The sequence below is a fragment of the Melospiza georgiana genome, chromosome 26, assembly GCF_028018845.1.
Source record: "Melospiza georgiana isolate bMelGeo1 chromosome 26, bMelGeo1.pri, whole genome shotgun sequence".
NCBI lineage: Eukaryota > Metazoa > Chordata > Aves > Passeriformes > Passerellidae > Melospiza > Melospiza georgiana.
The window spans coordinates 4,292,761-4,306,381 of NC_080455.1; the positions used below are offsets into that span (position 1 = coordinate 4,292,761).

At 44.7% G+C, this 13,621-nt stretch overlaps 1 protein-coding gene across 6 annotated transcripts in view; it reads right to left on the reverse strand.

Annotated features, from left to right (window-relative positions):
- The window catches only part of MYO9B (myosin IXB), a 47,644-nt gene that overhangs the window by 9,534 nt on the left and 24,489 nt on the right, over window positions 1-13,621 (reverse strand). For 3 of the 6 annotated variants that reach the window (XM_058040789.1, XM_058040794.1, XM_058040795.1), the window contains exons 12-28: window positions 11,726-11,847; window positions 11,049-11,190; window positions 10,622-10,817; window positions 8,888-8,963; window positions 8,400-8,489; window positions 7,274-7,384; window positions 6,239-6,278; window positions 5,656-5,778; window positions 5,134-5,214; window positions 4,907-5,017; window positions 4,304-4,426; window positions 3,674-3,823; window positions 3,384-3,550; window positions 1,883-2,839; window positions 1,304-1,370; window positions 850-980; window positions 62-219 (exon numbers count right to left, since the gene is read on the reverse strand). In XM_058040789.1, the coding sequence (XP_057896772.1) occupies window positions 62-219; window positions 850-980; window positions 1,304-1,370; window positions 1,883-2,839; window positions 3,384-3,550; window positions 3,674-3,823; window positions 4,304-4,426; window positions 4,907-5,017; window positions 5,134-5,214; window positions 5,656-5,778; window positions 6,239-6,278; window positions 7,274-7,384; window positions 8,400-8,489; window positions 8,888-8,963; window positions 10,622-10,817; window positions 11,049-11,190; window positions 11,726-11,847 (2,845 nt within the window). The remainder of the gene's footprint in view (window positions 1-61; window positions 220-849; window positions 981-1,303; window positions 1,371-1,882; window positions 2,840-3,383; window positions 3,551-3,673; window positions 3,824-4,303; window positions 4,427-4,906; window positions 5,018-5,133; window positions 5,215-5,655; window positions 5,779-6,238; window positions 6,279-7,273; window positions 7,385-8,399; window positions 8,490-8,887; window positions 8,964-10,621; window positions 10,818-11,048; window positions 11,191-11,725; window positions 11,848-13,621) is intronic. The other 3 variants (XM_058040790.1, XM_058040792.1, XM_058040793.1) reach the window with 3 other exon arrangements.

Consider the following 13,621-nt stretch of genomic DNA (forward strand, 5'->3'; position numbering starts at 1 on the left):
TGCAGAATTTGTTTCCTCACAGGAAGATGCACTGTGCTGAGGGTTAAACCACCAAGCTCACCTTCTGAAACTTTCTGGACACCTCCTGTGTCTGTAAAGAGGACACAAGACACCAGGGAGAGGCCGTCTCCTTCCTCAATCACATCAGAACTCTCCTTTGCAATTTTCTTGTCTGGCTTTTTCCCCAAAAGTCTTCGCAAAGGGCTTTTGAAAGCAGACCTGAATACAAAAGCAGATACAAGTCTGTCCCATTAGGAATGGAAGCTGGCTCTGCCACAAGAACAGGCTCTTAACAATAACCCACAACAGGATTCACAACTGTGGGGAATATTTAAGGCCCAACCTGCAGAAAAACTGAGCAGCACAATAAAAAGGAAAGACAATGTGAAAGCACTCCTGGAGTTTCTGGCATTTACAAAATCAGAGCACTACCTTCAGCACACACACACAACACCTCACATATCCACAACATCACTTCTGGCTCAGGAAGTCTCTGGGCTGCAGAAGCCAGAGGCTGGAGCAGGCCAGGGAAGCAGCATTACATGCTTGCTGGGCTTTCAGCTTTTCTACTGGTGTTGTATTACACTACATGAACCTTTAATCCCAGCTGTAAGTTGGTTCTTATTTTAAAAAGAACCACTTCACAGAAAGTGTTATGCAAGCAGAGAATCTGTTCCTCAGCAGGCTCAGATATCATGCTCAGGGCAACATGAAGCAGCAACACAGCCACTGGTGTAGCTGATGCCAGCTTGTGTCTCTGCACAATCAAGGTGCCCAGCTCAAGAACCAATGGAAAATCTCTTTTTTTTCATTTTCTGAAGACAGGCCAGTCACACACACAAGCCATACTTGGCATCCCCTTGCTGACTCGCTGGCTGTGCAGGAACGGCCGTGTCCGGGCTGGGGAAGTGGTCACTGGGCTTCTTCTGCACAGGGTACTTCTTGTTGCCTTTTTCTTCTTCAATTGGGTCTGGTGACAGCTACAGGAGGGAGGAGGGGTCAGAAACTGCATTTTGAGTGACATAGATTCTTTAAATGTTTTAAAAGCTAGAATGGTTAACTTAATCAAGACAAAACACTTTATCCAATATTAGCTTCCTAATACAAGAGCCAATGCTTTGATCAATGATCCATTTATTAAAAAATATATTTTCAAATATTTCCTGATTATTATTTTTACATTGGTATCAAACAAAACCAAAATCAACCTGAAGCCACACAAATACACTACAGACAATTATTCACAAATCTTTAATATTTATAAACAATAATTAAGTATAAATATGTACAATAGCATCAGTACCTGGTTCATGGCAACAGTCTGGGCCAGTGTTGAGAGGTCACTTAATGAAGCTGAACTCCCCTTCTTCCTGTAGTAAGGTAAGTTTCAGAATATGAATTTTAATAAAGTCTGTGGGCTCTTCACATCTTTTAAATAACTCACATATCAACACTACATCTGAGTCAGCCCTTGCAATTCACTTTTAAATGCAAAATGTACTGGAGAAGTGAAAAAGCATGGGAATGTCAGATTTCCTGCCGTGTCAGAGGGATGATGCTTGCAAGCTGCAGGTCACTAAAACCTTGTTTTCAATGGGTAAAAGACACATGAAAATAAACTCCAGACATTATTTCAACTAATGCCCTGACTCCTCCTTTTAATACAGCCAGGCAGGCTTTGCAGCTTTTGTGAGCTTCTGAAAACATTCTGTCCATACAGATTCCCTGCAGGACTGGGAGCCAAGGAAAAGCAGGAGTTGTTCACAACTCCATGTGCTCCCACAACATGGCCCAAATGTACAGGCCCTCAGGAGTTCTCCATGGATTCTTAAACATTACAGATATCTGTTTTATAAGTGATAAAAAAGGAAGCTGCCCTTACTCTAGCTGATCCTGAGGAGACTTATCCAGACGTATCCTTCCATCCAGAGACTGACTCAGCACATCATTCTGGCCAGCATCAGACTGCCTCTTGCCTTTCCACTTCTCTCTCTTGTACTTTAGCTTCTCTGGGTCATCCACATATCTCTGGATTGCAGAAGTGTTGCTGTCCAGGTCTTTGGTTGTCCTCTGCCTCCTGTTTCTATCTGCCCAGCAGTCAGCAGGGCCATGAAAGCTGCCACCAGCAGACAGTGTGCTGTGAACTTTCAGTGCAAGATCTGTTGGCCTTTCAGGGCAGGTAAAGCTTTGGCTGCTTTTTATTTGGTTATTTTGATTCTGTTGTGTTTTTGTTCTATCAGCTGCCCTGTTCTCTGCCTCTGATCCAGGTGGCTGCTCAGGAACAGAATCACTTTCTTTTATCTCACTTGATGGTGGAGTGTCTGAAAGAGTTTTTTCTTGACTTGGACTTTTCTCTTGCTCACTGCTTCCCTGAAGGACATTATCTTCTTGTGCTGTGGATTTCTCTGTCTCTGGAGCACTTTCCAGGGCCTGTTCAGAAACAGTTTGCTCCTCGTGGCACAATGCAGATGGTCCTTCCAAGGACAGGAGTGCATGTTTGTTCTGCAAGTCGTTGTGCTCCAGCCCCCTCTGCCGACGGGATTCCCGCTTCTCCCGGCTGTTGCTCACTCTCTCTGAGCTCTCCACCGTGTGCTTCTGGGCTTTCTCAGATGAGCTCAGCTTCTCAGCTTGTTCATTCTGAGCTTGATCTTTATCTTCAACAGCTTGATCTGTCTCTGAGTCGTGTTTCACATCTGTTGCTAGCTCACTCTGCTCATCCTTGCTCTTATCTTCATCTATGTTGGACGTCTTGCTCGTATCTTGCTCTTTGTCTTCATCTTCCTGCATTTCCTTCTGCTCTTCTTGAGCTTTCTGCCTTTCTAGAACCATTTTCTGGTATCTGTTAAGAATTTTTAATACGAAAACACAAATCCTTAATGCCCAGGGGTCAAAAAAACCCCACCAACTGCTTGAATGCAGCTCAAATAACAGCACAGACCCAAACTACAGTTTGGGACTGCAAGGAGGTGGCAGGAGTGGCAGCACCAGTGCAGCTGAGCTGAATAAAGCTCAAATCCTGAGCACTTATCCAGTGTCCACACTGCACTGACCACTTGATACTGACTGAAATATCACATAGCAGTAGCTATCTTAAAGTTCATACAATCCCAGAATGGTTTGGGTTGGGACCCATAGTTTTTGGTTGGGACCTTAAAGATCATCTCACTCCCATCTCCCTTGCCATGGGGATGAGACACCTTCTACTATCCCACACCCCACTCAACCTGGCCTTGGCCAATTCCAGGGGCAGCCACAACCTCCTTGGGCAACAAGATTGTTTACCAAGTTGTTGACTAAGTCACCCCACCACACAAACTGAGCTTGGCAGGTGAAGCCAGGTGACGAATTGATGTTTTTATGCCACGTTGCTCCTTCCCCTTTACCTCTTCCTCTGCAGGTGCCCCCTGACCAGGGCCTGCAGGAGACAAATCCTCCTCCTGAGCTGCAGGAAGCGTTTCCTCTGCCGGTGGCGCCTCCAGGCCGCCTGGATCTCGATGGCAGCGTTGTTCCTCTGCAGGGCCATCCTGACACGGCGTGAGCGCCAGCACGCCTGCAAAGGGAGGTTCTGAACTGAGGCAGGGCTGCCTCGAGGTGGGGAGTGCTCCATGGCAGGGTTTGTTTGTTTGTTTGTTGTTAGGAAAATAACAAAAGTTATTGTTGTTCTCAAAGATACCTGTAAAACAACGGCTGCCTGCCGCATCCTGAGAAAGCGTCTCCTCTCCAAAACCATCCTGAGCCAGCTCTGAAGGAGGATGATTTTCCTGATCACTTCTTTGTGTAGTGTATCCTGTAGTATCTGCCGTTCAGCCTCTTTCATAAAAACCTGTTCAGTTAAAGGAAAGTTCATCAAGAAGGAGTTAACTCCTTTCAGCCCCCACTGGAACTATAGTAACAGATAAGGTAATGGTTTGGTACCACTGCACCAAACCTTACTGGCTGACAGTTTGCCCAAAAGATACAAGTCCTTTTAAATTTCAGAGTTTGGATTCTAAAACTTACACCTGTCCTTACAGCCTTCAAATCACAGAACCCTTCCAAAATGTAAACATTGATCTGTTTGACAAATGCCAATAGCAACAATTTCCCAAACTATGTATATAACATGGATTTCTACTGTAGTCAAAAAACCAGGTTGGCATCAAAACCAAGGGGTCAGGTATAACCTCTGTGTCACCACTTGCAAGAGGTAAAATAGCCAATTTGGGTACATAAAACAGAGAAGAGTAACATTTGTAAATGAACTGCACTGAATTTGGCAGTGTACAGCAGTGGTTCTTACTGCCCTACAGAAAGTTTCACAGACCTTGGTCTTCCCTATTTGATAGTAGTTTTCATTCAGTTTCAGTTTATTCAAATAAGCACAGATGTCTTCCTTGGAGGCTTTGGCATTTTTGGGCAGTAACACCTGAAACTGGTCAATGAATTCCTGTAAGAAACAGAGACAGCAAGAGACCAAAGTTAGAAGGCAACTCCCAAGTTTGGAGTTTTAGCTCTAAAATAGAAATCTATTTAAGACACTTAAGCTACAGGGATCTGAAAATACCTCTCACTACAAACTGAGCTACTTCTCCGTGTAAAATGCAGGCTAAGTCAGCCTCTGTTAATGGGAAAGATCACCTAGGTGTGATCTCTCAACCTACACAGAGTTTTTACAGAAAACTAATACCCACATTAGACAGCACTGACTGCACTGAGAATGTTTCTTCCTGGTTGTGTGAAGGGAATTTACTGGCAGACAACCCACAACAGTTTAACTACGACTTTTTACCATGCAGGCTGTCTTAAAACTACAGTGCATTTTTACAGCTCATCCCAAGGGGTCATGAGCCTTGTATGAAGAGACACACAAGGTGTGTTTTCTGAAGAGAGCAGATATTCCTGAAAGCACAACCCAGTTCCCATGTACCTGGAATGTGTATTTGGCACTGTAGCCAGACCTCCTGATCCGCACAGTTTCCAGCATGCCCGTGTACCGTAACTGCTGCAGCACCAAGCTCTCATCAAAGAGCATCTCCCTCTGTAAAGGACCAGCAGAAAACAGCCAGTGAGAGCCTGAGGAGTCTGAGCAGAAATAGAGATTCCAAGGATGAGCCCTGGATGTCAGCAGGCAGCTCAGCTCTGAGGCAGCCTCACCTTCTCTGCGTTGGAGCGGATGCAGCGGATGAAGAACGGCTCAGCTCTGCCCAGGGTCTCCAGCAACTTGTTCAGTGAAGACTGAAATGAAACAGCCACAAAAGTTTTTCTTCAGGATAGCATTTTGATGGTGATTTGGTGTTTGACAGCAGGATAGCTTTTCCCTCAGGAATCAGGTTGTTTCAGGTGTCATGGCTGTACAAAATCCAAACAGATCCTCCCATATTGCTCAGCACATCCCTGTGTTTGGTATTTGCTTTTAGCTTTTCTCAAGAGAATTTCAAGCAGGGTTTGAACATCCTCTCATGCTCTCACAGTAGCACTAGATCTGTATACAAGGATGATCAGTGTAGAGAACTGACACATTTCATGGCATCAATGGCATCTCAAAATGTACTCTGACTTTAATCAAGCATAAACCTCACCTCAAAAAAACCTCAAGAATAAAACCCACTTGATTTTCCAAGCAAGACCAGCCCAGATTAGCCCAGCAGGGGCTGTTCTCTGAGGTTTGTCACCCACCTGGAACTGGGCACTTATGCTGGGGGGTTTCTTCTTCTTGTGCAAGTGCAAAAGGGACTTTGTAGTCCGGTCATGCAGAGTCATGCTCATGATGAGCTTCAGAGATTTGGAATCCAGCAAATTCTACAAAAAAGTTTTCATAATCAACAAAGTGCAAGTCTTTCAACTAAAAGGGAAATATTTTCTCTGAAATGAGTCAGAATGAAACCAGCTACCCAGAGTTCCACATTCAGTGACATGTTATATTTCATGATTATTTCTATTTTGGGTCAAAACATTTCTTAGGAGTGAAACTGTTTCACTGCCCTGTCCCAAGAGTGTAAGGTGAACAAGGGGAATCACACAATCACTGCATTTGCCTTCCCTGACTTGGAAATGACTTTATACACTTATGACATCTTCACATCTGTCTAATTAAACAATTCTTATTAAAGAGAACATTCACCTATTTTTCAGCTTGTCAGGATAAATAACAAAACTTTCCTACACTATAAAACAGTACTGAAGTGAGTTCTGTCAATCAAAATGAAATTCACAGTGCAAAAAAGCCCATACCCAAGAGAAATCTAAATTTTCTGATTACCTTGGGAATGATCTGCTTTTGCTTGACACCTTTACTTTTCCTGTGAAAATATTAAAGATAATTTAAGAAAAAAAAATGCACATGATTTTTGATTATTTCAGCAGGCCATAAATTGGTGCAATTTATGAGGCAAGGTAAAGGACAGAAGAAAATGAGCACAACAGCACCAGGGTGTGTTCATGCATGATTCTTACAAGTGACCAATGCAAGAAATGCAAACTGCTCTGCAACAAGAACAATTTCTTTTTCTTAAATAAACTCTGTAGGTATTGGAAGCTTTCAAAAGTGAGACATTAAATCTGAAGTTAAAACTATTCAAAACTGCATTGTTGGACATTAAACTCATTATAACACAAGGCACTAGCAAATAAAAGTGCTCAGTTCAGAAGTTACAGCTGCTGGCACCAGAAGCTCTGTGAAAGAACACTGGGAGCAGGAGGACAATGCATGTCCCAGCACCAGGGACTCTGGAATGTCTGAGCAGGTCACACACAGAAGGTGAAGCAGGGGAAGCTCTCAGAAAGAAAGCTGCAGCTCACATCCTGCTGGTTCTAAGCACATTAACTCTGTGATATAGGGCAGGTTCCTGCTCTGTTTATACCACCTCTGTTCCTCCACCCTGTTTACATTTACTTATTATACAGCAGAGCAGAGATTAATTTCCTTACACACACACAGAACTGCAGATGTAAAGGCCCTAAACCCAGGAATACATCCAGCACAAGCACCCTGAATTTCATGAAACATTTGTCACACCTTGTGGGAGATCTCACTATTGAATATTTTGCAACAACAAGCTCACATTAGACATTTGGAGCTTTTAAAGCAAGTTGACACGAGAAATAGGTTAAACTTTCAGCTAATGCAATGAAGCAACAAGGTGTTCTCTACAGCCTATTTGCAGAAAGAATGTTTTATTTTTAATTGTCTTGTTTAGCATTTTTCAAAGAAAAATTTAGGACAAGCATCATTTTTAGGGAGTGGAGTAATGCCTGGTTCTTGTTGCACTTCCAAAGCAAAAGGCAGAGCACTCACAGGAGGTGGGAGCGGTGTTGAAGCTGACTGAGGGACCGAAGCAGCTCACAGGGATCATCACCCTGCCAGGGCAGTCCTTTAATACTGGCGATGATTTGTTCATGCATGTCTCTAAAATGATCCACAGCAAAACACAGGTGGCAAACAGAGATACACAGCCGTGAGAGAGGGGGAAAAAAGGAGTTAAAACCCCAAAAGGTTCCATCACCAAGTGTACTCCAAAATGCAGCAGGTCAATCCCAGGCTACTTGTTCCTAAACATGAATGATTTGGATGACAAGTCAGCACTTTCTACTCCATCAGTGCTCTAAAATTTAATTGCCAGTCTCATACTCAACTTACTCTCTGATTCTACCTTTTACTGTAAATTCTTGAGCCATCAATTCAGAAAATGGAGGGAAATTTAGAGAGGTTAATGATTATGGTTAAGCCAAGGAACCTTTTCAGTTTAATGTAAGCTTCTTTATAACCAAGAGTAAACATTTTTATACAGAGATTAGACTACTAAAATGAGGCTACTTAAACACTTACAGCAGAAAAGTAAGTTATAAACAAACTGTTAGAGGGATACTTGAAGAAATTTTGGGTTTCATTTCCACTTCAAACTTATTCACGTTTAGCTTTTCAAAGTAAGCCTGGGATGGTCCTTAATTCATGGCATGTTCCATTCTTCAAGCATGCACTGTGCTCTTGTGAAGTGCTGTGTCCTGGCACAGAACTTACCTTCTTTACTCTCCAGAGAGGCACAAACCAAAAATAACAGAAGTGTAAGAATCACTTCTGACTCTTAGGTGCTCTCCCCATTCTGAGCTGCTCCCAGAGGCAGCAGCATTATTACACAGGATTGTGGCTTCCTTGGGTACCTCTGAACTTTTCTGAATATTTTAGACAACCCAAGGAAACAGATCTGGTAAGCTGTGGCCAATCCTTTCACACAAATTGGATATTTAGTTCTTTGTTTCCCCAAGTGACAGAGGCTGTCCAGGATGCAGTAATTAGGAAGCAGCATGAAGTCACTACTTTAAGTGCTCCATGGCTTCACTGTCACCCAGAGCACACTGAGAAAGTCACTGTGTCCTGGAAATGTGCCTCCCTGGCCTGGGAGTCCAGGCCTTTTGCTACTTACTTCTTGTTCTCACAAAAAGAAATGATGTCTTGGAAAGCATTTATATCGAAATCCTCAGAACAATCAAATGAGAAATCGAGCACTGAGAGGCTGCAAAAGGAACATGTACAAAGCCTAAATATCCATGGAAAGGCAAATCTTCCTACAGAGATACAGTTCTGTAAGACTGGCCCTGCCTCTGCCCCCTTCAGTGACCCAGACTGGCTGCAGAGGAGCACACAATGCTAAAAGCTGCACACAGCAACCACAGAGAACTCAAAAACCCAGCAGGAAATGGAACTGAGGCTGTCCCCAACATGTGGTGGCTTTGGGTCTCACATAAAATAAGCCAGAGTGTTGTTTGGATGGTATTAAAAAGGCCAAAGAAAACAAGACAGAAGAAATAAAGCTTGCTTTCCTTGTGGAAGGATCTAGTTCAGATTAGATCTATGAAAATCCAGCTCAGCACTTCAGCTGTTCCCTGCAGGGGTTGGGGATGTGCTTCTCACCGATAAACTTTTTCTACCGACGTGTTGGATCTCTGGAGTTCTCCAAGGGGAACTCTGGGTCCTTGACGTACCACTCCTGTCAGGAAATAACCAAAAAACTGCATTTGGACAAAGATATGAGCAGGCAAAAAACCCCCAAAACCACCAACTTTAGCAAGCACAGTATCTATCCAAGGGTCTGGAGTTTTTATCCAGTCCTTTATCAAGCTACAATTTGCTGTTCAAATTCCCATCTACCAGACAGGAAGTTGCAGCTGCTCAAATTTAGTTATTAACCCTGAATACTCATTTGATACTTCACAGAGGTCTAGGAAGATCAAAATTAGTGGTAAGATGAGAATATCAGAATTACCACCTCCAACTTTCACAAATAGGCCTTCAAGTCTGTCCCAGCCTGCTGGAAATGCTGCACTGACTGGAGGAGGAAAGCTGAATGACCTCAGGTAAGAACAATGACAACCTCCTCCATTATTAATATTAAACCATTTCCACACTAGATTTGTCTTCAGAACCAAAGATGGTGTCTGGTTGATGATGTTTTGCCACAAACTCATTTTGCCAGCAGAGCAATTATAGAGTATTAACCATTTTCAGAGAGCAGTTTTCTGTGTCATACCTGCACCTTCCCAGCCAGTGCCCTACCTGCTGTTTCCCGTTCCATCCCTGCTGCTCCATAACTCCACCTGCCATCTCCTGTTCCATCCCTGGTCCATCCCTGCTGCTTCCTAACCCCACTTGCCATTCCCCAGTCCATCCTTGCCGCTCCCTAACCCCATCTGCCATTTTCTGTTCCATCCCTGCCATTCCCCAGCCCCTCCTGCTATTCCCTGGTCCATCCTTACCACTCCCTGTTCCATCCCTGCCATTCCCCAGTAAATCCCTGCCCTTCCTCAGCCCCACCTGCTGTCTCCTATTCCATTCCCTGCCCTTCCCCGGTCCATCCCTGCCACTCTCTAACCCTGCCTGCTGTTCCCCAGTCCATCCCTGCCACTCCCATCCCCACCTGCCATTCTCTGGTCCATCCCTGCCATTCCCCAGCCCCACCTGCTATTCCCCAGTCCATCCCTGCCCTTCCCCAGTCCATCTCTGCCCCTCCCTGGTCCACCCCTCCCGTTCTCTGGTCCATCCCTGCCACTCCCCAGCCCCACATGCCATTTCCTGTTCCCACCCCTCCCGTTCCCCAGTCCCACTTGCTGTTCCCTTGGTCCATCCCTGCCATTCCCCAGCCCCACCTGCCATTCCCTGGTCCATCTCCACCCTTCCCCGTCCCACCCCTCCCCTTCTCCAGCCCCACTTGCTGTTCCTTGGTCCATCCCTGCCCTTTCTCATCCCACCCCTCTCCCCTTCCCCAGCCCCACCTGCTGTTCCTCAGTCCATCCCTGTTCCATCCCTGCCCTTCCCCAGCCCCACCTGCTGTTCCTCAGTCCATCCCTGTCCCACCCCTCCCCTTCTCCAGCCCCACCTGCTGTTCCTTGGTCCATCCCTGCCCTTTCCCGTCCCACCCCTCTCCCCTTCCCCAGCCCCACCTGCTGTTCCTCGGTCCATCCCTGTTCCATTCCTGCCCTTCCCCAGCCCCACCTGCTGTTCCTCAGTCCATCCCTATTCCATCCCTGCCCTTCCCCAGCCCCACTTGCTGTTCCTTGGTCCATCCCTATTCCATCCCTGCCCTTCCCCAGCCCCACTTGCTGTTCCTTGGTCCATCCCTGTTCCATCCCTGCCTCTCCCCATCCCCACCTGCAGTTTTCTGAGCCCTGTCCCTGCCGGCCTGGTTGAACACAGCCACAGCACGGACGGCAGCGCGCAGCACGGCCCAGCGGAACACGGCCACCGGGTCCATCCCGATCAGCTCCCGCACGAAAGCGCTGTCGCTGCTGCGCAGCAGGGCCACGATGTCAGGCCTCATGTAATCCATGTTCTTCTCCCTGAAATCCTGAAAAACAGCCACGTGGAACCACAACAGCTCACAGAAACTCCCTGGTTTGTTTATTCAGAATAACAGAAGAGCGTTACCATCCACTCACCACCGCCATCCCCCAAGAAACAACCCCGAAGTACCTCTGAGAACCCTTCTGATCCAGCCCATTCAGAAATTTTCTACATCCTGACAAAAAACTCCCAGAAAGACAAGGAAATTCTTGTGCCCATGAGATCCACCACGTACTTTGATCTGGTATTTCACTTTGCCAGCAAAGTGGCGAATGATAAAAGCAGGCTCCATCACTGGGGTTCCAACAAAAAACTTATTCTCCTCATGCTGCTGTTTGAATTTTGCCAGCAGAGTTTGGTTGGTGGCATGTGGAAAACTGGGAATACAAGACAAAAGAGGTCAGCCATTTCTCAAATACAGGTATTTTTATTACAATGAACACCTATTGTTGCTTGTGCAAAGTATTAATTGTCCAAGATCTCTCTACCTGCTTTGAATTTTAAAGGCGGGCTCAGTTTCTGGACCCAAACCAAGCAGCTCCACACACAGCAGAAGATTCTGAGGTTTCAAGTGTACTTCAGTGTTTCTTCCCACTTCACCAGCAAAATTTAGTTTGCACCACATTAACTATTTACCACACTTGCTACTTAATGCTGCAAAGACTTCCAGCCATGCATTTTACTTTAACTGCAGTTCCATGGTAAACCACAAACATGGAAGTTTCAAGTTTGCATAAGGCGAAGTTCAGTTTTAGCATCAATGTATTTCACCACCATATTGGAGTCATTAGAAGCAAACTCCAGTGTAAATCAGAGTCATAAATAACCCTTTGCTTCCCACAATGTATTTTTGTCCTTTCAAAGTCCTTCCCTCCTCCCTGCCACACGTTTTTGCAGATGTTTGTTCCTTACTTGCTTTCTTCATCCAGAAGATAGAAGAGACCAGTGGGCTTCTTGCTGATTAAGTGAATGCAGGCCACGTTATCAGTATAGTCAATATTGTGCCAAGTGATCCCTTCACTCTTATATTCCTCCTGTGTGGCTCAAGAAAATTCCTTTGTCAGTACAGTGCCCTGACCTTTGATGTCCTGTGGTTTAAGTGCTTAAAACACAGCCTTGGACAGCCACAGCAAGTGGAGTTTGTTAGTTCAGGCAGCAGAGACAAAAATAAGGAGAATTTATAAATAAGAACAGAAGAACAGGCACAGTGGCACAGATCAAAGGTCCTCAGGCACGTCACTCAGCAGGGTCTGTTTGGGGTGAAACTATTTCAAAACCAAAGCTGTGAAAGGAATGTTCTGCTGTGCTCTGCCTTCCCAGCAATCAGCAGCCCAGGACCCTGGAGTCAGACATTACATCCTCAGCACTCCAGCAAAACTGGGCACACACAGAGGAGTTTGAGTTTATTTGCTCTTCCATGGTTTTTGTAATATGGGAAATGAGAGTAGTTAAATATCAAGTTCCAGAATTTTCATATTGCACAGTCAGAGAAAATAACAAGAAGTTTCAAAACAGGCAGTGAAGGCCTGCAGAACATCAGCACCAGAACTTCCCTCAGGAAGCAATGGATGTTGCTTAGGCTCAGAACATTTGGAGCTCCCTGACAAGAGAACATGAAGCTCTTCTATTGAAGTGACAATCCCTCAAATGCTTGACAAGACAATCTTCCCACTAAGATACAGAAGCAAAATACCAGATTTTCTTAATTCTGTAAATAGCCACAGGAAAAAGCTAATGATAAGGTAATAAAGTAAAAAAATGATAAAGTTAAAATAAGAATCACACAGAAAATCAAAGAAGTTTTATGTTTAACAAAGGACAAAGAGCATCTCTCATGGTCTGGATGATGATGATGATGATAACTGCATTATTTTTAAGTAGGTGGAATTCAGTCTGCCCAGCACAGTGCACACCGTGTTACAGAACTGAGATGCCATTTTGCACAGACAAAAAAGCCTTTATTTAAAAAGATATAGAGATCTCCCTGAGGGCCCTCAGGCTGCAAGAGATACAGGAAATGGGTCATTCAAGGATTAAGCTTATTTGGAAAAATGGCATTAGAAAAAAAAAAAAGAAGACAATGTAACTATTTACTCTGGCCAGCCTGGATAACCAATTCTGTCCTAAGTTACAAAACAGGGACCTCAAAATCATGTTTACACACAGAGTTTGGATGTTAGGTAATTTTATTTTCTTTAAAATGCTTGCCTAAAGTTGTTGACAAAGTACCACATACTAGAGAATGAGTCCTTTCAGCAGTGACCTGAGAACCTCACTTCTGCACAAAGCAGAAATAAAACAAGCCTGGAGCAAAAAACCTCCAAAACCCAGTCCAGGACAGGATCTGCTGGCTCCTGCAGCACTCAGAGCTCTGTCAGGTGACAGCACCTGCAAACCAGTCAATCCACACAGGCCAGGAATTCAGCACCACTGCCAGGATCACAGCTGTGCCCCCTAAATGCAGTTGGGTGGGAGAAGCAGCAAAGACTGGTTATTAAACACTTCCAGACTGCTAAAAATAAGAGAAGCAGTTTCCCAACCACTGAAACAAAAACACCCAAATCCAACCCCTCACCTACAGACTTGCAGTACCAAAGTTCACAGTTTTAGCTGACTTCTGTCTGGGATCACCTGGATGTTATCATAGTTTTTGCAGTCAAGCAGAAATTCAGTGCCAGCCCTCTGAAGAAAGACCCCATTAGTACAAGAACAAGCAGCAGTGAAAGAAGAAATTTTACAAATAATGACTTGCAGAAATATTCAAGCAATTGCAGAGTAAAGGCTAAGTTTGCATAATACACAAATACT